This window comes from Nomascus leucogenys, chromosome 20 (genome assembly GCF_006542625.1).
Source record: "Nomascus leucogenys isolate Asia chromosome 20, Asia_NLE_v1, whole genome shotgun sequence".
NCBI classification, from domain to species: Eukaryota; Metazoa; Chordata; class Mammalia; order Primates; family Hylobatidae; genus Nomascus; species Nomascus leucogenys.
The window spans coordinates 50035640-50061151 of NC_044400.1; the positions used below are offsets into that span (position 1 = coordinate 50035640).

General features: G+C 34.3%; 1 protein-coding gene across 5 annotated transcripts in view; it reads left to right on the forward strand.

Annotated features, from left to right (window-relative positions):
* Nucleotides 1-25512, forward strand: part of ARAP2 (ArfGAP with RhoGAP domain, ankyrin repeat and PH domain 2) — a 177107-nt gene that overhangs the window by 86767 nt on the left and 64828 nt on the right. For all 5 annotated transcript variants that reach the window (XM_030800960.1, XM_030800964.1, XM_030800962.1 and 2 more), the window contains exons 16-20: nt 5505-5649; nt 8039-8141; nt 8800-8998; nt 9187-9250; nt 23076-23239. In XM_030800960.1, the coding sequence (XP_030656820.1) occupies nt 5505-5649; nt 8039-8141; nt 8800-8998; nt 9187-9250; nt 23076-23239 (675 nt within the window). The remainder of the gene's footprint in view (nt 1-5504; nt 5650-8038; nt 8142-8799; nt 8999-9186; nt 9251-23075; nt 23240-25512) is intronic.

A 25512-nucleotide genomic window follows, 5' to 3' on the forward strand; every position in this document is an offset into this window, starting at 1 on the left:
TATCCTGCCTCAGCCACCTGAATATCTGGGATTATAGGCATCCACCACCACACCCAGCTAATTTTTGTATTTTTTAGTAGAGATGAGATTTCACCATGTTGACCAGGCTGGTCTCGAACTCCTAACCTCAAGTAATCTGCCCGTCTCAGCCTCCCAATGTGCTGGGATTACAGGCGTGAGCCATTGCGCCCAGCCAGTTATCTTTAAAAATGGAAATCACACAGGTAGTCAGGAGGCTGAGGTAGGATTGCATGAACACAGCTTGGGCTACATAGGAAGACCGGGTCTTCTAAAAGTAAACAACAACAACAACAAACAAACAAACAGGAAAACTGATCATGTAATTCCATTGCTCAAGTATATTTAGTGGCTCCTCATTCCAGAATATAACCTTATTTTTTATTGTGACCTAAAAGACCTTTTTAGGAGAATGGCGCGAACCCAGGACGCGGAGCTTGCAGTGAGCCGAGATTGCGCCACTGCACTTTCCAGTCTGGGAGAAAGAGCGAGACTCCATCTCGGAAAAAAAAAAAAAAAAAAAAAAAAAAAAAAAAGTCCTTCTTGTACCTCCCTCCCTTCATCTCCTGCATCTACTGTTATTCCTCTCCATGGTGGTGTGGTCCTCTACATGGTTACTTGCCTGGCTGCACTGGTTTCCTCCTTATTCCTCCAACATGCCAAGTCCTTCTCTGCCTCTTCTGGACCTTTTCACCAGCTGTTCCCTATGCAAAGAGGGCACTTCCCCCAGTCTGCTTCCTTCTTCTTATTCAGGAATGAGTTCAGTGCCCCCTAGTTAGTGATGCCTCTCTGGCACCCTGCTAAAGTGCGAGCCCACTGCCAGCCCTTCTCTTTCATAGGATGCTGTGTATATTTGTCCTACCACTGATCACATGGAGATGATCCTGTTTCCATTTTTTTGTTTCTCTTTCCCCCTGAAGTGAAAACTCATTGAGGCATCAGCTTTTTCTAGCTTGTCAAGGATTATCAAATCTTTGATACCTCAGTGTCAGCACATGGTAGGACATGATAAATATTTGTGGAATGAATGAAGAATCATTTTTTAGGGAAGTTACTACTAGTGTAAATGGGTAACTCATATATCAATATTTTGATTTTGATCTGTGGATAAAAAGATATAATTGCTGGCACAAAGCATATTTTGTGCAGAAAGCCCCTACTTACAAATGAACAGGAAAAGTTGAACTATTCAGAAAAACTTCTGAATTTGTTTCTTTTTCTCCCTTGAAGTTTGTGCAATAGTGTTGTTTCTGTTGAACATCAGATTTATGGAAAAAAATGAATTATTTGGAAAGATTTAGAGATTAAAGTGTGGTTATCACCTTTGCCTCTGAAAGCAAGCACCTGGATGCTACCACTCCATCAGCACTTGTCAGGACAGCCATAGAGCAAAATGATTAAAAACAAAGACAAAAGTCTGGGAATAAAATGCATGCAGTCCCAGAGTTACAGAGGCTTCAAATTGTCAGTTCAGGTTTTTAAGATTTGAAGTTTTTCTAGCCTCTGGTTATGAAGACTGATCTGTATTTTTCTTTTTTTTTTTTCCCTTTTCAATTTAGTGTTCGTGAAAAGAAAGATGGATTGCCTTTGTTGAACCTAAGTACACAGTTGAATAATAGCATCCTGGTTTTGTTTTCCCTTTTCCCACCTCAACCGTATTTTTCCCCTTGGTATCTTACCTTGATTTGTTTACATAGTATTTGATTTTTAAAAAGAAAGTGGTTGATTTGGATTACTAGAAATTCTATTTCTGCCTGTTTATATTTAGCTTTGTAGATTAGCACTGAGGAATTTTGAAGATCTTTTGTTCTGTGAAATCCTAGATTGTATAGCTTAAACATGTTTTTCCAAGGCTAAGCCACATGTATTTTAAATGAAAAGGATTACTAATGTATATTACTGTTTGTAGTGGGTGCCGAATACTATTAATTTAGGAAATTCCTCATCACGAAACAAATTCATAGTTTCAAAAATAATAGTTTTGTCTTAACTACCTCAGATGTATTGTACACATTCTTTACCGTAATACATTTTTTGAGTTGAATGTATATAGTTCAAGCATATAGCAGATACAGTGAGTACCTGTGTGCAGGCATTAAGAGGGCAGCTTCCAGAACCCACCTGCCTGTTAGATTAAAGCAGCAACTTTCAGAACCCAATTGCATGGGGTTCCTTCCCCAGCTCTGATGCTAAGTACTTAGTGTGACCTCAGGAATGTCGATTAACTGTTATGTGCCAGTGAATAGGGTACAAGGAAGGGGCACAATATAACTGACATAATTGGGTTGGCCTGAGGATTCAATGAGTTAAAGCATATAAAATGTGTAGAATAGTGCATGGCACATAAATATGATGATGATGATGAAGAGGAGGAGCAGTGAAGGGCTTATGTTTAAACACAGTTTCCCCTGGCTTCCAGTTAGCCTTTGAGTTTAGGTATGTTGTCCTGTAGGCTGTAGCTGACAATCAAGGTATCCAACTATATTACGCATATCATTCCATGGTAGCATTTCAGTGGGTCACCTCTGGGGAGTTCTTTACCTGTGCTTGAGTAAATCCTGTCGTAATGTTTTTCTTCACTGATCTCAACATGAAGATTGAATTGAAAGAATGAATAACCCCTCTTGCCAGTCCACTAACTTTACTTGCATCTTACATATAAGTTCCTGTTTATGGAACAGCTAAGGCCTGAGTGTCAATCATTCTGTGGCCCCAATTTTATGTTGGTAGACAGCTTCCTTTAACAATTAAAATGACTTGTGGAGCAGAGAGAGTTTCATGGAGGGTACCGACATTTCTCGAAGTCAGATTTAGGAGTGAATATCTAAATTGGCCCAAGCAGACCAGTATCCTTCAACATAATCTTGTTAAACCTTTAAATTGCTTCCCATATCGATGGGAATGTCATGATTTCCTGTCACAGCTTCGTTATTATAAGCCCTCAAAGACAATATGTGCACCTGCCTTGTCTGACTTCTGGTCCATTTCACTTACGAAAATAATGCTAAGAAATGGTTACAGAAATGAAAATGCTACAGGACTGACTCTCCTGAAGCTTATTATTCTAACTGAAAATGAGTTTGTACATACCCTTTTAAAGAGATCTGTCATTTGTTTCCCATTAGAATTTACATAATGAGATCTGCAGTCACATTTATGTTATGCTTAATTCGTTTGACACTGTTTGTTTAAGACCTTTGGATGGCTCCCACTTGTCTAAGTGAGAGAGGCACAAACTCCTGAACACCTGTCAAGTGAGACTCTTGGGGTCTGGCCTCTGCCATGAACCTGCAATCTTGTTTCTCATTTCCCAACTTCACGTGTAATCTGATTCTCTGGGCAAATAGGGTTTTTGCAGTTTCACCTTTCTATGACTTCCCTCATACTGTTCTTTCCTGATATTTTGGAAGGATTGTAGCTCTGAATGTGTTTTTTCTACTTTAGAAACATGTCTCCTAAATCATAAGAGATTATTTTATAGACATTTTTCTTTGCAGTTTTTTTTTTGTTTGTTTGTTTGTTTTTTTTGAGACGGAGTCTCACTGTCTCCCAGGCTGGAGTGCAGTGGCGCGATCTCAGCTCACTGCAGGCTCCACCCCCCGGGGTTCACGCCATTCTCCTGCCTCAGCCTCCGGAGTAGCTGGGACTACAGGCGCCCGCCACCTCGCCTGGCTAATTTTTTGTATTTTTAGTGGAGACAGGGTTTCACCGTGGTCTCGATCTCCTGACCTCGTGATCCGCCTGCCTCAGCCTCCCAAAGTGCTGGGATTACAGACGTGAGCCACCGCGCCCGGCTGCAGTTTGTTTTTTTTTTTTTTTTTTTTTTTTTTTTTTTTTTTTTTTTTTTTTATTATCAGTTCAGTATGGTGCGGGGGGGCTTACCTCCTTGATTGCTTCTAATCTACTAAAGAGACAACCTGCTGGTTATCATTTTGGACACATCTCCCCTTTCATTGGATTATAAGCTGCCTGAGAACAGGGGTGGATCTCCTAATCTATGCCAGTGATTATCTATGTACTGAGTAATTATGCATTTTTTATTCTTTTATGAAGATTCTTCTAGACATCTGAGTACATTGTTTTGAAATTACTTCCAAACTTCCTTTGATTTGTATTTTGACTTTACCTTTTCTTATATTTTAGAAACTCACAATGAATGTTCATTTAAAAATTGTGGCTTTTCATGATTTTTATCTAACTGTGTAGGACATACACTGTGACTCAGGATTTGAGGGCCCTGGAATTATATATCACCTTTGACCAGGAATTGCTTTGGTCTCTGTTAACTTTCTTTTCCAGTGCCCATAAAGGATTCGTTGATGCTATTTGCTTCTGCTAGTTATGATTGGACTTTTCATTTGGTAATTCATTTTCAGAATACTGTGTCCTATCTAGCTCTCTAGGTGTCACCGTTTTGATGGTTAATCCTTGTGATTGTTTTTTGAAGCCAAATACATTGTCTTATTTTCTTTCATGTCACCCCCACACCCACCTAAGATTCTAATCATATGCTAAAGGAAAAATTTGAAATTAGTTTAATATATTCTTAAACTTTTAAATTAGTTTGACTTATAATTTAAGACTTACAGAAAAGTTCTAAGAATAGCGCAAATAATTCTCATATACATTTTACCCAGATGTATCAATTATTAGCATTTTACATTTGCTGTATTTTTCTGTGTATGTGTATATATATGCCTATGTATAATACACATACATATGTATCATATGTATGTATATACGGGTATATATTTATCTTATACTTTATATGCACACTTAAAAGTAAGTTGCAGACATGATACCTCTTTACCTTTAGTACTTCAGTATGCATTTCTTAAAAAGAAAGGCATTTATAAATAATGCCCTAAAGTAACCACAGAACAGTAATCCAGCTTCAGAAATTATCTAATATGTAGACTTTATCCATTATATCTAATATATAGACCTTAGTAGTCTTAATGTCTGTAGATCTAATCTATATTTTAGGTGATGTTCTGATTTAGCCTGCAGGTGGTAGTGTGCTGACTTCAGTATAAGATGAATTTGAAATCTTCTGAACAAGCATTAAGGGCCCTGCAGATTCTGACCCTTCTTCCTTTGCATACCTACCATAAGCTGCAGTCTCACTTTTCATGCTACATTTTTGTTTTCCTTTTAATACTCTGTACAGATCTTTCATTCTTTGTAGCTTCAGAGTTGTTTTTCAGCAACCTCTTTACGGCTCTGCCTTCTCTGGTTATCAATGTCACAGTCATTTTTGTTTTGTACATTCCTTGCTACTAGATTGTAAATTTTTTGGAGAGCAGAGAATGTGACAACTTTATATCCCACGCAGCAATAACATATACTTTATATACTTTATGTGAAATAGGAAATTAATAAATTTATTTACTTGCATCCAGCCATTATTTAGAAGTATGTATTTGTTTTTAAAATTGGTTTCGTGATTAGCTCAATTTGTTATTTGTTTTGTTTCAAATTCTTAGAGACAAATAAAAAATGGTGTGTTTTGGAAGGAGGCTTCTTGAGTTACTATGAAAATGATAAGTCTACCACACCTAATGGCACCATTAATATCAATGAAGTTATCTGCCTGGCTATACACAAAGAGGACTTCTATTTAAATACTGGGTAGGTCTGTCATTACACAATTAGGAGGTAAAAGGTATTTTCAGATAATTATAACAGGTAATTATAACAGGTAATGAGAGTTTTGTTATCATTTTAGTTCTTTAGTTGCTTCTAATAGAAGGGTTCAATGGTTTTTGAAGCTTATCTTGCACCTTCTGAAATTTCTTTTGGGAATTCACTACAAAGTAGGAAAACTAAAATATTTATAGTAGGTGATATGAAGTGCTAGCATCTTCGAATCAAATCTTATGTAATTTTTTTTTTCTTAGATGGAGTCTCGCTCTGTCACCCAGACTGGAGTGCAGTGGGCGATCTCGGCTCACTGCAACCTCCGCCTCCTGGGTTTAAGTGATTCTCCTGCCTCAGCCTACCCAGTAACTGGGATTGCAAGTGCTACCACACCCAGCTAATTTTTGTATTTTTAGTAGAGATGGAGTTACACCATATTGGCCAGGCTGGTCTCAAACTCCTGACCTCAAGTGATCACCCACCCCAACCTCCCAAAGTGCTGGGATTACAGGCATGAGCCACCGTGCCTGGCCAAATCTTATGTAAATGTATAGCATATCACTTATGACCATTGTAGTCATTTAATTTTGTTACTTATTATTTAAAATAGTGGACCGGTGGTAAAATTCATTTATTCATTTAATGAGTATCACAATTAAAACAGGTAAGGAGAATATTCTATGATGATCTGTTCACATTAAAATAAACAATATTTAGTAGCATATTGAAATGCTAAATTTCTTAAAGAGCTATTTGTTAATGGTCAGAAAAAAGTAACAATGAATAGATTAAGCATTATTTATGTAATATATTTGACTCACATATACTATAGTTTAAATACATCTCTGTCAGGACTTTAAAAGCAGGCCATCTAAGATCTTTGGTGTGAAAGTGTCTTATCATGTTTTTTGATGTAATTAATGAAAAACAGTGATATTAAAATCTGAAAAAAATCAGTTTTGTAGGAGCATAGATTTTAAATAAGATTTTTATATGAGAAAGGGAGATTTGCAAAGCTGTTATTTACATAAAACTACATTGAACATATTACCTTTATTATATGATGACTAGTTGAGATGACTTGTTTTATAGTAAATCTGATTTGATTTTTGATGTGAACAAAACTGATTATTAATTGACTTGTTTTTGTTTTAATAGTGCTTTACTCTAAATGATTATTCAATGTAATATGGCTTATGGAATGTTAAAATAAGTGGATTCTATATATTAAGTTACTAAGTAGTAAATGAAATATAAAAAAGAATACTAGTTTATATCAGTATATTAATATGTTTAAAATATTCTTGATAACATTACTGATACAAGTAGCTATGCAGAAAGTATCTACAATGAGATGTGGTTAAAAAATAATTGTTGCCATAAAATTCTTGCTGAATTGCCTTAAATAGCACATTGGAGAGTATGACCTCAATAATGTAGGCACTGAAGATTTATATAGACATATTTTAGGAAGAGAGCTGGAAGAAGTGGTAAGGAGATTGGAGGAAGAGAGACGGTAATTGTTGAGAATTTAACTAGAGGAAGAGGGTGAACTGCTAAGATTAAATGACTGACTGGACAAGAGTTGATGTTAAGGGGAAGAACAAGTTACACTCAAGGGTTTTGAGCTTGTTGTGATGAGATTGATTGTGATGCTTCTAAATTAGGACATGAAGGGGATACAACAGGCTTGGGGTGGAAAAGAGGAGAAAGGAAGATGACTTTGGCATAGGGTATTTTGAGATTTTTAGGTAAGAATAGCACACATACTTAGCATGTGCTAAGAAATAAATGGAGTTGTGAATGAGGAACTCAGGAAATAATTCAGAGCATGGGATGTTGCTTTAATTTTATCTATAGTAAGAATAAGAAATTTGGGTTAGTTGAGATGATGAAAGGAAAATTTATTTTTCTTAGGAAAACTGTAAGATTTAATTCTTGATGTGTTTGTGTTCTGGAGGGAACCTGCTGTGTGACTGGGACCATTTGAAGTTAGACAAGAAGAGGGTTAAAAACTGTTTGGGCAATGTTTGCTTTGACCAGTTGGTCAGAGTAAATCAAGAAGGAGTGGTGAGAGAGGGAAGAGGAGACCGAGGAGAGCCCTTTGCTGCATCAGTCAACTGATGAGTGTCCAGGGCATAAGCAAAGTTATACAATAGAATAATTAAGTGATTATACAAAATATTCCTTTTGTCCAATCCAGTGTGTTCCATTTACCTCATTTGAATAAAATGCAAACCATTAACAGAGTCTGATAGGATGATTTCACAGCATTACTTTATTTTAAAAGGAATTTAATTAAAAACATGACCTTTGTGTTATTTGTTTTCTTAAGAGCTAAACGTAACTTGTAGTATCTTTTTATTTGTGCATGTTTTAGGCCCATCTTTATCTTTGAGATCTACTTACCCTCAGAACGTGTGTTTTTATTTGGAGCTGAAACATCTCAAGCTCAAAGAAAATGGACAGAGGCAATAGCTAAGGTATTTAAATATTATGTTACTGCTCTAAATCCAGAGAAGATTCTGAACTGGGAGTCTGTGTTTGAGCTTCAGGGGTCCATGAAAGTTTTATATAAGATTGTAGGAATAAAGTTCATACTTCATTAGATTTTCAAAAAAAGTAGTCAAAAGAGGTAGCTACCTTCTAGGAGCCTTAAGCAGGGAAGAAATTAAAGTAAGACTTGGAGAAATCATTCTTCAAATTAAGGCCATGTTTTTGATGGTTAGGATATTCTCAATATTGTAAAGTCATTTCTGTGTATGTCTTTTTGTAGGTAGATATTTTATTCAAGGTATGCACAAAGGAGAAAAGAGCTGATTCAGGAAAATACATAAATGGAGAAAAATGCTGAAGGTTGACATTTTGAAAAGTTCCACAAATCAATTAAGAGAATGTCTTGCAGTTTCAACTCTATACATAGCAAGAAAAATGGTTTAAGATGCTGCCATTTGAAAGTGCATTATAGTTGTTCAGTTTTAAGACTGATAGCAAGTTTAGTTGTTTTGAATTTGGTGTTACCTTTGAATCTTTAAAACTGAAAAACTAAGATAATTTGTCTACCTTCTCTCATATCAGTAGATAGGGAAGGGATTTCCTATTTTCACTGTCTTTATTACTTTTTTGTATTTGTTTTAACAGCATTTTGTTCCCTTATTTGCTGAAAACTTAACAGAAGCTGACTATGATTTGATTGGTCAACTCTTCTACAAAGACTGCCATGCCCTGGATCAGTGGAGAAAAGGCTGGTTTGCTATGGACAAATCCAGCTTGCATTTTTGCCTTCAAATACAAGAAGTTCAGGGAGATAGAATGCACTTAAGAAGACTGCAAGAGCTAAGTAAGAGCTTTTTTCTTCCCTTATCTTTGGAACATATTTCTTTATTGCATACAATAATGATAGCCTTTAGTAAAATCTTGATGGCTCACTCCCAAACTTAGGACTAAGCAGTATTAATATTTGTGTCTTCATGGGTGTTTATTGTAGTGTTTTAAAAAATAAGTTTTTGCTTTTCATTCTCCCTTCAGCAATCAGCACAATGGTTCAAAATGGGGAAAAACTGGATGTCTTACTCTTGGTAGAAAAAGGGAGGTAAGTCCCTTTTTGCTTTTTATTCTTTATCTCAACAACTCTGGGCAGTGGGATTTATTTTTGTTATTATCTTGAGGGAGAAAACAATATTTTAAAACCCGTTGAAATTTTCTGAATCATATAAATATACATATATAGTATGTATTAGCTCTCTTTGGAAAGACTATACCAATGATATTTACATAATTTTATAATTTTTATGACAAACTTATGATCAATTATTGTATAGTTTTCTATAGACCTAGATTCCTCTGTGACATTTGCATTTAAATATTTGGAAAGCAGTTTGGTAATTATAAATATATCTTCATTGTAAGAATATGATGACTATAAATTATATTCTGAATTATCTATGCATGTGGGTCATGCATAGCTAAAACTTGATTTCTTGAATTTATTCAGTTTTTCAGTGACTATAAAGCATCTACTGTGCATCAGGGACTGTTAAAGGTATTGGTGATATCATGATGAGTAAACAGACAAGTCCCTACCATCATGAAACATGTATATTATTAGGGAAAACAGTGTAAGCAGACAAAATAATTATATGCTATTCTATCCATCAATTTTAAATTCTACACAGAAAAATAAGCAATATAAAAATAGTCTGATGGGATAGTGTCCGTGTTTGCTAGCTAAGAAAAGAGATCTTGGATGAAAGATCTTCATAAAGTGAAAAAGTAAACTTTGCAGTAATCCAGATAGAGTATTTCAGGTGTAGGGCCAAGGGTATTTGAAAACGCTAGGAGTGTGTTGTGCTTGGTATGTCCAAGTTCTGCAAGGAAGCTGTGTTGGCTGGGAATATTTGAATGAAAGAGAGAGTGGGAAGAAATGATTTCAGAGATACCCACAACCTGATTATATAGGGCCTTATCAGTCATGATGTGTGAATATTTGAAATTTAATTAAAATATGATGGGAAGCTGCTCAGTTTGAGAGCTGGGAAGTGGAATGGTCTGATTTATGTTTTTACAGGATTACTCTGACTCCAGATGAATCAGCTCCTGGGGGACAAAAGCAAAAGTGGATGTTTAGTTAGGATGCTGGCCAGGAAAGCAGTGGCTTACCTGAGAATAGGAGTGGGTGGATATTTCATGAAGGTAGAGGTGTCAGGATCTGCTGATGGATTAGATAAGTGTAAGAGTCAAGGATGATCCCAGAATTTTTGACCTGAGCAATTACTGAATTATGGTGCTGTTTTTTGAGAGAACAAATACTTGGAGAATAGAGGTAGGATATTAGTAAGTTTAAGACAGTGGATCAAGAGTTTGGTTTTGGGAGTGGTAACTCAGAGATGTCTCTTTGGTGGCAAAGTGGATCTGGAGAGTAAGCAGTTGAATATGCATGTCTAAAATTAAGTGAAGAGGTTATATCTGGAGATATAAATTTTGGAGTCACCACTGTGTTGATGCTATTTTGCCAAGGAACTGGACAGGTTCACCTCATAGAGAGTATAGATAGAAAAGAGAGTTGAAGACATAGCTGGAGGTCCCCCAATATGTAAAGGTCTAGAAGAGGAGGATGATCACGCAAGGAAGCCTGGGAAGGAGCAGCCAGGGACATACCGAAGCAATTAGGAAGACAGTTTCTTTTATTTTAAATTTTGGATTCAAGGGGCACATATCTACATATGTGCAGGTTTGTTACATGGGTATATTGTGTAGTGCTAGGGTTTGGGCTTCTATTGAGCCCATCACCCAAGTAGTGACCGTAGCACCCAATAGGTAGTTTTTCAGCCCTTGCCCCCTTCAGTCCCCACTTTTGGAGTCCTCAGTGTCTATTATTTCCATCTCTATTTCCATGTATACTCATTGTTTAACTCCCACTTATAAGTGAGTACATGCAGTATTTGATTTTCTGTTTCTGTGTTAATTCACTTAGTATAAGGACCTTCAGCTGCATCCATGTTGCTGCAAAGGACTTGACTACATTCCTATTTATGGTTGTGTAGTATTCCAAGGTATATATGACCACATTTTCCTTAGCCGGTCAACCACTGATCAGCAGTCGAGTTGATTCCACGTCTTTACTCTTGTGAATAGTGCTGTGATAAACATATGAGTTCAGGTGTCTTTTTGGTAGAACCATTTTTTTTTTCCTTTGGATAGATACCTAGTAGTGGGATTGCTGGATCAAATGGTAGTTCTATTTTTAGTTCTTTGGGAAATCATCAAACTGCCTCTCTTCTTCAACAGATTGGTTTTTCTCCCCTTGGCTTCTTGCAATTTGCTTAAAAAAACTGTTAATTACACTGGTTCAGTATGGTTTGCTCTATAATAGTGCAAGATTATTTGTATTCTTACAATAAAGTAAGCTAGATAAAAGAAAATGCTATTAAAATCATAAGAGAAAACATATTTACTATTCATTAAGTGGAAGTAGATCATGAAGGTATTCATCTGCGTCGTCTTTATATATGTAGGTTGAGGAGGAGGAGAGGTTGATCATGCTGTCTCAGGGGTGGCAGAGGCAAAAGAAAAATCTGTGTATAAAGGGATCTGTGCAGTTCAATCTTATCTTGTTCAATGTTTAACTGTGTTATAAAAATATAGCCAAATAAGCCTTCATTTGATTATTTTTATTGCTGTGACAAGGATAATGACTTTCAGTGGTCATCTGAACCTGCCTTTCCTTCAACTTCATGGGACGGAATCAAGAGCTTTATACAGCAAGCATATTGCTGATTAGATATTTATATCAGATTGTGTTTTTTAGCTTCTAGGGATAATTAGGACTTTGCATTTTTACTTATTTCTTGGATTATTATGGTTAATGATACTTTAGATTCTTACTTTTGGTACTAGATGATGATTTCACTGTACTGTGAGAGTATTGTTAATTTTATGTCCAGAAATAATGAGGAATTATTAGGTATAGATAGGATTTGGCATTAAAATGCTAGCATAAATGCAGTTTTACAATCATTTATTAATATTTATGGAATGCCTACTGACTGCTACTTCCATGGCAGGAAAATAAAAAAGGTAAACAATACAAACTTGGTGTCTGACCCCTCAGAGCTTATGTTCTTAAACAAATAGACAAGCATCAGCTTAACAAATGTGTTTATCCTTTTCATTTTTTCAGGTTATTATAGCCAAGGTATTTTTGTACCCTTTTTTTTTTAACCTGTGAAGTATGTGACTAGTGATACATAGGTTTTAATTGAAATGTAGCAAACATGGATTAGAATGATTCAGTTTGATGTAATTCTATTTGGTGCTTACTGCATGGAGTCCACCCCCTCATAAATGGAAGATATGGAAGCCAGAGCACTAAATGTTTTGATATTTTGTACGTTTTGATCTTACCGCTGGACTGCAGAAATCAGGAGATGAAATTCATTTGTAATATTATTTTTGAGTTCATGGAAAAGTAGAAAACTAATGAAATTCCAAAATAATGGTCCCAGACAGTTAATAACGTTTTTGGTAATTGAAAGTTTTTGTCTACATGTGTTACTGACAAGTTATGTTGTAAGTATTTTTATGAAAGTGAAGAGTAATAATAGGAGTGGGAGAAATGTGAGGATAAATATAACCAAGTTATTTTCTGTAAATCTCTTCGCATAGCTAATGTACCATACCCACCATTTAAAAGCAACTATATTATCACATGCTTCTGTCTTTGGTTTACTTGCTTTTCCTTTTTACTCCAAATCAATAATCATCTGATAATAACAATGATGACAGTGGGGGCAGTTACCATGTGCCAAGCCCATTTTAAGTACTTAAACAGCCTTCTTTTGCCTATATGATATTGAGGAAAATAATTCATTTTGAAGTTAAAGTAGGGTCAATTTGTAACTTAAATATGTTTTAAAAAATCAAGTGTTCAATATTAATTTACCAGTACCTTTGTAGAGATCTTTCTCAGGATTTAAATCAACAAGTGTTATAGAGTCTGGATAGACACCGTAAGTTACTAGAATTCAAAATTTAAGCATTTATTAGAAAAATAAAAATGTTTAATAGAAAACATTTTTACAAAATTATTAGAAAACATGTCCATACAATTCCTACCTAATTGAAAATGGAGTAGAGAGAAGGGAGGTCCACAGTGTGCATAAAAGTAAAGAATCTGCACAGTAGATGCCGAGAATGTGAGGTTATGAACCCTGATAGAACCAGAACAAAGACTATACATACGTGACAGGCACAGCACCCTGTATGGTGCAAAACAGAGTCTCATATCTACTTATTTACATAGACATATAAACATATGTTTGTGTATTCTGTGACTACATAGACATCATATAGGGAATAGTGGAAAAAGGAGCAGATTTGGGAGGGAGCCTGGGAGATAATGAGTTTAAGACATGTTGAGCATGAGATTCTTATAAGACATCTAAGAATAAATTGATGGGAGAAAGTTATTTTTTGTGGATAAGATATTCATGAAAAGATTAACAGATTGGAAGTACAGATTTTGGAGTTACCAGCGTAAAGAAGGAAGAAAGTGAAATTACTTAGGGTGATTCTATGGAAGGAGAAAGGAAGAAGCCCTGTGTTGGAGCTTTGATGACTGTACATCATTTTGGGTTAGGGGAATTTGTCAGGGAGAAGTAGCTGCTTGTTTCCTCAGAGAGTGAGGCCAGAAACTAAGAGAGAGTACAAAGTGTTACAAAGTCCAGGAACAGAGTGTCTCAAAAAGGAAGGATCAGTTAAAAATGTCAAGTGCTGACAGAAGGACATGCTCAGTGAGAATACATACTCCATGAGATAAGTGATTTGGAGTCCATCTGGTGACTTGGGGGAGAGCAGAAGTGAACAGGCAGGTACTAGATCAGATTAAGAATGGAAACTGAGTAAACCAAGACAGCTGGTGAGGTCACTTTGTCAAAGATACCTGGAGGGAGGTTCATAGGATTAACGAGGTAAGGGATTTGACCCAGAAAGGGCATATATGTGCAGTTTGTTTTCAGATGGCTTGAACTTATACAAGTTTAAATTTTGATGGAAAAGAAACAGAAAATGGGAGAGATTGAAGGTCTAAGAGAGAGTACAAGCAAGAAAGCAAGATCCCTCAACTGCAAAAGTAAGAAAAGAAGAATTGATGGATGATTTTGGATGTTGATAGTTTTCTCCATGTGGTAGTGGGATGTTGAGAGAGATACCAGTCGATTTTCAATTGCTTTGCGAACTGGGAGATAAGAGTGATGACCCCTGAGCTTCTAGCCTGGGTGATGCTATGAATGATAGTATCATTTGCCAAGATAGAGAATATGCACTTCTCTCCCAGTACTCAAACATAGCTAGTTAATTATAGCTGTGATTGTTGAAAAGCTGTTTCAGTACCATGCCAAAATGAGAAAATTTCATTGTACCACCCTTGTTTTCATCTCCCTTTTGATCTATTAGCCCTTTGGGAAATGATGACTGTCAGCAATGGTAGATTCTGTTAGACTTGTCAGTGACAGATAAAACTGTGGCTTTTGGAAGTAAAACAACTTCCAATTATTTATACTGATGGCCTATGGAGATAGTGTGAATAATTGGAAGAAAGAGAAACCAACCAGCTATAAGCTTGAACCTTTAGTTTTTGCTAGTAACAGCTTGAGCCAGAAATGTAAATCATACATAAATTTAATGAATTAATTTCACATGTTTTTCCTGTTCTTATGTACCTTTGATTAAAATGCTAAAATACATTAATGTTTCTTAAAGGCAAGGAGGAGAAAGAACCCCCTAAACTGGAAATGTTCATAAATTGATAATTATCCCCTGTATATAGTCACTATTTAGATAGATATTTTAATCTTCATGGTCATTTTCTCTATATGCATAGCATGAGTGTCTTTAGACAGAAAAATATTGCAATAATATTTTCCACACACAGAGCATTTTTGCTCTAAAAAGCTCTAAACAGAAGGTGTTCCAGATGGTGTCGTTTTCATGTGTATTCTTTGTATACTTTAAAAATTATTTTGGAAAATAAAGCTTTCTTGATTACATTTAAGGGTTTCTGGCATGCCATTTGATGTTGTTATTGGGACTTAGATTCTGTGCTTTTCTTTTAGGCCTTAGTACTGTTTGTGCAAATAAAAAAAATCATATTGTCAAATATCTCTTGTTAGCGAATATTCTAGACCAGGAAGGCAGAAGGCATTTTCCTGGACAGTAGGAAATTGTATCATCACTTTGACTGAAATGTTCAAGAAATTACATCTTTTTCTCAAAATTTGAGAACTAATTTTGCACTTTTAACCCACGTCTTCTGCATATCTTTTTCTAAGAAATAAGTTACTGTGTTTACCATTTTCACGTTCCATAACTGCATGCCCATTGCCATAGACATTTATTATGCTTTTGTCGAAAGGTTGTTGGTTCTGATAAACACAGTGTGAAGAAGTAAACTGTGTTACCAGAAACAGAAAAGACTAGTGTGTTTTTTTCTTTTAGATTCCTTGATTGATGTATAATAAAGCATAATACACTTGATGTCTCCCAAGCTTGACTGCATTTCAGTTTTAATTGCAAATTCTTCACATAAAGAAGCTTAACACTGGGGAATAAACACTTTATCAATATGTTTCACAATTATGGAACAGATTACTTTTCTCAGTTTGGGAGATTAACACCCTAAGTTTAATATTCCTTATTTCCTATCACCTTATTCCATATGATCTTTTCTCCCCCTTGAATGTGTTTTATAGAAGCTAATATGTTAGCAATACTCCAGAGGCTGAATTATCTTAAAGTGGTTTTTAAATTGTGCATGTAATTGCAAATTAAACAGTAGCCTATTGCCCGCAATATAAGCTTGACTGCTTTTGTAACTTTCTGATGATTTAATTCTTAGAGATGGCTTAATCTGAATATTGCCAAGACGAAAAAGAGATTCTCTTCCCTCACCACCCCCACAGGTTTTTAAAAAAGAAAGAGACTATTACAAAACAAATATTAAGTGATTTTATGTTAAAGAAAATTATGATGAAGGGGATGTATGTCTATTAACAAAAGGTAGATTTTAAAACGTATATTATTTGCTTCAACAATTTTGTTTCAGTTAGTTCAAAGTACCTCTATGTACCAAGAGATAAGCTTATGAAGAAATAAATATGATATGATGGGGAAACAATGGACAAAAGAATGAGCAAATCCCTCTAAGATATATATATGTGTGTGTGTGTGTGTGTGTGTGTGTATTTGTTGTTTTTGTTTTGTTTTTTAAAGAAAAGTACTTTTAACTGGATCTATAATCCAATGAAGGACTTTAGTAGGAAATAATGAAGGGGGCCTGAGACACTAAGGTAGTCCAAGAGGTAGAAATAATAGGTTCAGAGAAATAGGATGGGCTAGAAACAACAATAGGGTTGGCCTTAACCTTGAGTGCTTGAGGAGGACGCATGTGACAATGGGCCTGGAAAGATAGATTGATACTCTATTAGTATTTTCTATTGAATTTAATTCATAGCTTGCCTTATTCTGGAAAGGATTGCAGAGTAATTCCTGAGTATTTGGAAGTTAAACATGTTTCCAAATAACCCATACTTCACAGTAGAAATCACAGGAAAAGTTAGGAAATATTTGATCAATGATAATAAAATCATAACATCAAAATTGTGTGATGGAGCTATAAAACTATTTACAAGGAAGTTGAAAGCTTTAAATGCTTACACTAAATCAAAAGATTTAAAATCCGTCCTCTAAACTTTTACCTTAAAAATCAAAAAAGAGCAAATTAGACCCAAAGTGGTTCAGAGAATGAACTGATAGACAGTAGAAAGAATGAATAAATGGAATATATTTCAAAAAAATCTGAGCCACCAATAGCTGGTCCTTTGAAATAATCAATTTAATACATTTTTAACTTTTTTTTGGAAAAGTTAAGAAAATTGATAAAACTCTAACTAGAAGATAGGACAGAAGATACAAATTACCAGTGTCAAAACTGTGCATCATTTTAATATTTAAAATATAAGAAAATATTATGACCAACTTCATACCAATGAATTTAACACATTGGATATAATCAAAAAATTCTTTCAAATGCAGGAATTAGGCAAACATATTTATTTCCACCACTTCTATTTAATATTTTATTGTGGGTTTAATATGATAAAGCAAGGAAATTAGAAAAAAATCACAAGTATTGGTATTATAAGTTAAAAACTCAATTATAATTTGTTCTTTAAGCAATGTGGTTAATCAAATGAAATCATACATTGGTACTATTCAAAATACACGTGTGTGATAAAGCACTCCTATCCCAAATATGGACAGAATACATATAACTAGAAGAAAACAGAAACCCAATAAAATAGCAAAAAATGATGAACAGAAATATCTAAAAGAATATCTATGAATAGCCAACAAGCACATGTAAAGTTAAGTACCAGAGAAATACAAATTAAAACCACAATGAGATCACACTGAGAGAAGTAAGTTTTTAAAAAAGTGGCAGTGCAAAGTGTTGGCAAGTATGGTGGGATTGTAAAATAGTACATTCATTTTGGGAAGCAGTTTAGCAGGTTTTTGTTTTTTGAAATAATACAGTTGGTTTACACTTAGCTATACATCCCAACAAATGAGCTGCTAGGTATTTACCCAAAACAAATCATAATATATGTCCACAAAATGACTCCTATACAAAAATTCAAATCAGCTTTATATATAATATAAAGTGAGGAGACCCCAAATGATTTTTAGTCAGTGAACGTGTAAACAGCATATGGTATGTGTTCATATGTGAAGTACTGCTTATCATTATAAAGGAACCTATATTAACAACAACATGAATGAATCTTAAAAACATTGTGATGAGTAAAAGAAGCCAGACACAAAAGAGTAATACTGTATAATTCCATTCCTATGAAGCTTTAGAGCTGGGAAACTAATGAATGGTGACAGAAGGCAGATAAGTTCTTGCCTAAGATTGTGAGTAGGGAAAGGGATGCAATGCAAAGAGTTATGGGTAAACATTGTAAGTGATGGAAATGGTCTACATATTAATCATGGTGTTAGTTACACAAGTGTAAACATTTGCAAAAATATTTCAAACCATGCACTTAAAATGAGTTCATTAAAAATTCTAATGACCAAACATCACTCATAGAAATAACACAATTCATACTTTTCCAGAAGAAAACAAACCCAAAAGCCTATTTGGATGAGAAATAGGGTCTTCTTTGAGAGGTTGCTTAGGAAGTATAAAGAAAAATGCACAGCATACCCTTCTAAAGCTATCCTCCAAAGTCCTATCCATTACATTTCCAACATTCCTAGGATGCTTTTCAAGGCAGAATGTAAGTGTACAGTCTTGAAGAACAGAAATAGGTCTTCTGTTATGAGTGGCTATAGTAGATCATCTTTCACATCCATTCTAATAGTGTGACTGTAATAAATTTTTCAGGAAATTCTGTTTCATGAATCTTAGGTGTGATAGGACTAAGAAGAAAGGCAACAGAAATACACATCAGCATTTCACATCTGGAACAAGTATTTTTGGACCTGAGGACCAGAGTTTTAAATTATGGAGATCTGATTCCTCAGGTAAAGGAAGGCTCATGAACTAGGCTAGTACTGAGTAGCTCAAATGTGCAATTCCTACCTAGTTCTGATACCTCAGACATGTTGTTTTTGGCTCTTAGTTTCCTAGTCATATATGGAAAAAAAAGCTTGGCAGAGATATTTCCAGTTCTCTGGCTCAAAAGCTCAATGACAGTCTAAGATGGCATGGTTCAGATGGCTTTAAATATCTTTTCCTTCAAGGGATCAGTCAAAACTTCGACTTACGTGATTTGTTTCTAATTACGTTTTTAAAAACACAGATATATATAAAGAAGGAAACAAAATGACCGTGAGTTTTCTACCCAGAGTTAATTTAACATTTTAGGAAATGCAATTGGATTTATACATATGTGCGATTATGCATTCTCTGCTCATTGTACAAAGTTTATAATATGTATCTCTGGATGTAGCTAAATCACTTAACCTTTCCCTAGTTTTTGGGATTTCAACTTATTTCCATTTTTGAAATGCTCCACTAAATACATGTGTTTGTGTGCACGTGCACATGTGCATGAGAGAGGAACAGAAATATATTGAAAGAAACAGATATTGTGCCTTTGTTTCAAATCATGTACTTATGAAAGAGTCCTGTGGTTGCAACTAATTGTCAAAAGTAATGCATACGTATTTTAAGATTCTTAGAACATATTTTCAAATTTATTTTTAGAGTATCTCATCAGTCTTTAAAATGCTATGCTCATCTTGTTATACTCTAGTGATGAACATTATACATTTTAGATCTTTGATAAATTGACACATCATTGATTTTACATGTGTGTGTGTCTATTTTAATAGTGTGACTTTGTAATAAGTTGCTCAGGAAATTCTGTTTTGTGAATCTTAGGTGTGATAGGACTAAGATACACACACACACACACACACACACACACACACACACACACATACACATATATTTGATTCTTAGACTGGTTTGTGATTACATCAGCTAATTCTTTCTGTGACTTACCTTTCCATGGCTGATGACCATATTTCTGTGGAGGACTTACTATTTTATTTTTGTATAAATGCTTAAGATATTATCTTTTCCAGCCATATTTGTAGAGTATTTCATTTGCTTTTCAGTTTTGTTTAAAATCTTCTTTATATGAGCATATTTATTTTTTATGTGGTCAAGTTTATTGATCTATTATTTGTGAAGATGCTTCTGGTTCTTGTCATAGACTAGGCTCAAATATGATTGTTTATGCTTCATGGTTATTATATTGCAGTTTTAATGTAATTGTTTTTGTTAGTCCTAGGACTTGGTTTCTAGGTCTTATTGAACGGTCTTGATTCATTATAGCAAATAAGCATTTTTCTTTATATGGCTTTGAAGTGCCCTTTGGAATTTATGCTTAGAAAATGGATAATTAGCATAACTAATTTCTCTGTAATTAGAGTTTATCAACATTACTTTTCAGATTGTCAGGATATAAGTAAATGTTTCTTTGGAATTCTCATCCAGGAATGTGAAATTGTTGTTTGATAACACTTGAAATCTCAAAGTCATCCAGCATTTGTGTTGAAAATATCTTTCGATGCTTTATTCAGTGTCCACAAATTTTAGGTAAGCATCAGAGAGGAAAGTTAGTGCACCAATGCTATTAAATGTCAAACCATCTATTGCACTACATATGTATTTTGGGATTCGCCCTTTGACAAGTTGAGAAAGTTCTACTCTTCACTAATTCACAAGGAGACAGCTCAACTCAACATCAGTGGATTTTTTTCTGACTAGAAAGAAAGTTTGAAATTTGAAAATGTCACAGTTTATGGCAGAATTATACTCATATTGTAGGAGGGCAACTGCATTTTGGATTTCTTTCACTGCTTGCTAAAACACCCATTGTACTTGTTTATATGCAAATAGCTACAAAGATTTTATATCATATTTAAAGCTCAATTATTAGATAAATTATGTAAAAAGTTTTTTCTCTTTACCTAAACTTGTGAATATAGCAAGACATAATTTTGATTAAGTTCACATAATCAAGAGGTTTGATATTTCTCAAAAAATTATCTGAGTTATATAATTTCAGTTAGACAAATACATCCAGCAATGGAATGTTTTTGAGCTAAAGATGATATAAGATCAATGAAAAGGCTGTAGCATGTCAGGTGTTTTAGTGCAAATTTCAGAATTCTTCAAAAAGAAAACTACAACAACTGGAGGTCAGGACTGCTGTAGTGCTGTGGAAAGTAGGAACAATAGATAAAGATGTCAAAAAGCAAGAGATGAGGATTACAAGCACCAGTATTAGTAAAACAGTAGTAGTTATAGCAAGTTCAGATGTTAGAAATGAGTGTGATAAGGTGCAGGTATCTTTGTCTTCTTACAGGAGCATTTCAAGAAAGAAAAGAAAGGAAAGAAAGGAAGTTTTTTGTTTCTCTTTTTATATTAGGTACAGTGATTATCAGAAATATAAAAGATTACATTCCTTATTACAGACCCCTGGCCCCCAAAGCCCCAGAATTCATGTGGTTTATTCATGCCTCTTTGGGTTGAGTATAAACTAGCCCTGTCAAGTCTGAAATCAAGATTATATAGTTTTACTTTGGTGTAAATAGACTTAAAATACATCAACAATTAGTTTATGTTTTAAAGCAAACTTTGTATCTAGTGATAGATCTTTAAAACTTCTATGTATCCACTAAATGCCAGACACTGTGCTGATGACTGGAGATACTGAAGTACTTTCTTTGCTTGCCTGTGTAAAGGTTGGAGTTTTGTGGCTAAAACATTCACATAGCTACAGCAGGTGATACGATGCAGGACAAAGCCACCACTGAAATATTGAGAAGGAATATCTGTGACATACTAAGCATAAGAGGGAGATCAGGAACAGTGTTAAGGGATTTTACCTGTAGTATAATTTTGGGGGAAGGTTTGGAGTAGCCAGCCAAAGAGCAGGCAATATGTATTACAAAATCCAGGAGGGGTGTGTGTGTGTGTGTGTGTGTGTGTGTGTGTATTTGTGTGTGTTTATGTTGCCTGAGTATCTTAAGTATAGGAGAATGACAGATCAAGTTGCAGGTAAAAATATAGGCTAGATTATGCAAACATTTTATCTTGAAAACTCATGAACTGTAAGACAGTGATCTGGAAGTGATGTCATTAACTTTGCATTTTAGATCATTCTGGCAATAGCGAGGAGTAGAGATTACAGGCGTTGAGAATTGGGAAAGGAATTCTGTAAGAAGGGACTGTAGTGACCTGAAGGAACAACATGAAGATCTGAAATAAGGCAGTCTTGGAAAGGAGAGGAGACAGAGTGAATACATTGGGAAACTGTAGTCAACAGAATTTTGTGACTGAAGTCATGTGGCAGTGGTTGGGTAAAGAGACTGATCTACACTTAATTAATCCTAAATTTCTCGTGGGGTATGTGGAAAATTTTTGGTCCCAGAAGCTTGGTATGGGAGAGCAAAAGCTTTGATATGCTTATTGCACATTAAGGTGAAGATGCTCAAATATAAATATTCTTTAGTAGTATAGTTTATACATTAGTCATTAATGTTATGTCTATTGAGTGTTGTCCTAGGTGCTATTATTATATTTATGTTGCCAATGATGAAACTGAAGCAAAAATAAGGTTGACTTGTCTAAAGTTACAAAGGAAGTAAATGGCAGAGCTAAAATTTAAGTTCAAAAAGTCTGATTGGCATTCCCACTCTCAGGTGCTCTATTCTCCTGCTTTTCAGTCACATGGAGATCTGATTTATGAAAGTTACAGCCTGGAGATAGGGATTTGGAAGTAAACTAATGTATGTGAAAAGATGAAACTACTGGCCTGAATGACATGTCCCTGGAGAGTCCATGGAGCTTTTGTGTGTGCTGAGGTTACGACTTTGTCATTCAGAAAGAGGAAGTGAGATTGGGAAAGAGACTAAGTGACCAGAATGATAGGAGGAAAATCCAGAAAGAATTGTGCTATAAAATTCAAATTGAATGCTGTTTTTTTTCTCTTTTTAAGGAATAAAATCAACAATTCTAAAACCTTGAAAAACATAACCAGAAATATCTGTTAGAAGTCATAGGTGATAGTCACAATGGTTTTAGTTTAGTTATTCAGAAAGAGAATAAAACAGGCTGGGGAATGAAAAGAAGTGAGACCATAAATTCAGAGAGCTTCCTCAATGCTATGGAGTGATGTGACTATACGAGCAAAAGAGGGATTGAGTGGAAGCTCGTAGTGGCTGAGATAAGAGTTTGTCTTGAACGATTATGTGGATTTTAGGGTAATCTGTCTTGGAGTAAGATTTTTTTTTTAAAGAGCAAAATTATAATTTGAAATGCTTTTTAAACTTTGCAGAACATTATACATCCATGGGCATACCAAGTTGGATTTCACAGTCTGGCATACTGCAATTGAAAAAGCAGCAGGTACAGATGGTAATGCTTTACAAGATCAGCAGCTCAGCAAAAATGACGTTCCCATTATAGTGAACAGCTGTATAGCATTTGTTACACAGTATGGTAAGTATCACTGAGTTTTTATTCAACCCCTAGAACTGATCGTATCATTCTTACAGGTTTTCAAGTGGTACCTCTATTGGACTGAATTAAAACCCTTTATATTTGTAAGTATACTAGTGAAAAATAAAGGCAGACTCACTGTTCAGCTAATTACCATTCCTTCTCCCAATAAGACTCATTTAAACTAGACATTTTTACCATTTCCTCCTTTCTTTATATGCATAAAATATTAAATAACATTGAAATAATCTAAATTATAATATGTACATAAAAATAGTAGATTATATGTTTTATTCAAGTAAGAAAAAATAGATTGAAGACTACCTTTCAGAGATTACAAGGCTAGATTAAAGCCAACAGTGACACAACACATCTAAGCATGTTGTTAGAAGTGATGAACTGTGAAACAATATGTAAAATAATCTGCTTTCTTTGGCATATACATAAAGTGTGCATGTAGGTTATATTCAGAAGCATAGCTATTAATTTTCACAATTTGTGCTCATTTTCAACAGATATTTCAATGAATACTTTGCAAATAAAAAATCCGTTGATCTGTACCATGGTCCAACTTCATGTCAGTTTTATATGCTATGTTAGTATTTTAGATATGCCTGAAAGATATCCTCTGTTCTTCATGTTTATTTTCAAATGGTTATGAGTTCTTCAAATTCCTTTTGTTGCATATATCTTTCATACTGTAAATGTCTTGACCCTATTTTAAATGTAAAAATGTTAAAATGTTACCATGAGCCCTTTTAACCTGTAGATAAATGCCATTTATTTAGATTACAAATGTGAAAAAGAGGAAAATCATTTGATATTTTGGATTGTATTAAAAATTTTTATTCTCCTAATACTAGAGGTATCTTTGGGTGTTTTTAATTTGAAAAGAAGGTATAAATAGTGAGAGGGCTGCGGTAAAGCATTGTGTTATTAGTTCATTGCTTCTTTATCGAGTGCTTATTGTATGCCAGTCACTGGTCTCACTCTTAGAAACACAGTGGTGGAAGTAAAAAGTTCAAGACAAAGCTATGAATCATGTCTTCTAGTATGTGAAACTGATAATACACTGATATGTAACAAAATATCAGAACTAATGATATGGATAAAGAAAACACTTTTCAGAAATTAAACTTATAGAGGCATATTTTAATCTCTTGTTCTAGGGAGAGTGTCATTTTAAGTATTTTACTTACTTTGTATGTAATTCAAGTGCAATTATTAATGTCCAGATTCATTTTGTTTTTATTATATATCTACTGAAAATATATACATAAGGCCCACATATTTGGGCATTACTATAAAAGTTTCCTGCTGTGATAGTATGTTCATGTTTTTCTTGTTAGCTATAATCATCTGTTTACTTAAAAACAGAGGAAGGAGAATGTTACCTTCATTGGTTACAGTCACTCAGTGTTAGTGTACATTTTGCAGATATACATGAATCACATATATGTTATGTTTTAGCAGGAGCATAACCTCATTGGGAATCTTCACACCATGTTAGTTTCATAATGGCATAAGGCCATGGCATAAGGCCTTTCTTAAGCAAGAAATAATTAAAATACCTTGACTAGCTCTGATGTAGCCAATTTTATGTTTTTCTGGGGAAATCAGAATTTTCCTTGTGTTTATTTGAGTTTAAAATAACTCAGCGTTCAATTTTTTCAACTAAAACTCATATATTACAACTTAATACCTCTATTACAAGATACCTTCACTTGCATGTTAGAATAATAAAGCCAATGAAGGATTGCGTTTATATAAATAGATATACACACACACTTACATATATACACACATATATGTACATACATATATTCATATATATACATATAGTCATATATAACATGATGTACGTGTATTATATATAAATATACGTATCATATATTTTTATATTATATATAGTTATACATATAATTGTGTTTGTATTATATATCTACTGAAAGTATATACATAATCACATATTGGGCACTACTATAAGAAGCTTCCTGCTATGATAGTTTGTTTATATCATATATATATTTTTATATCTAAAACCCTTTATATATAAAGTATGTTTATATCATATATATTTTTATATGTGTATATATATATATAAATCAAATTATTTTACATATTGTTCCACAGTTCATCACTTCTAAAAACATGCTTAGACGTGTTGTGTCACTGTAGGCTTTAATCTAGCCTTGTAATCTCTGAAAGATAGTCTTCAATCTACTATTTTTTCTTACTTGAATAAAACATATAATAAAATATATATATATATT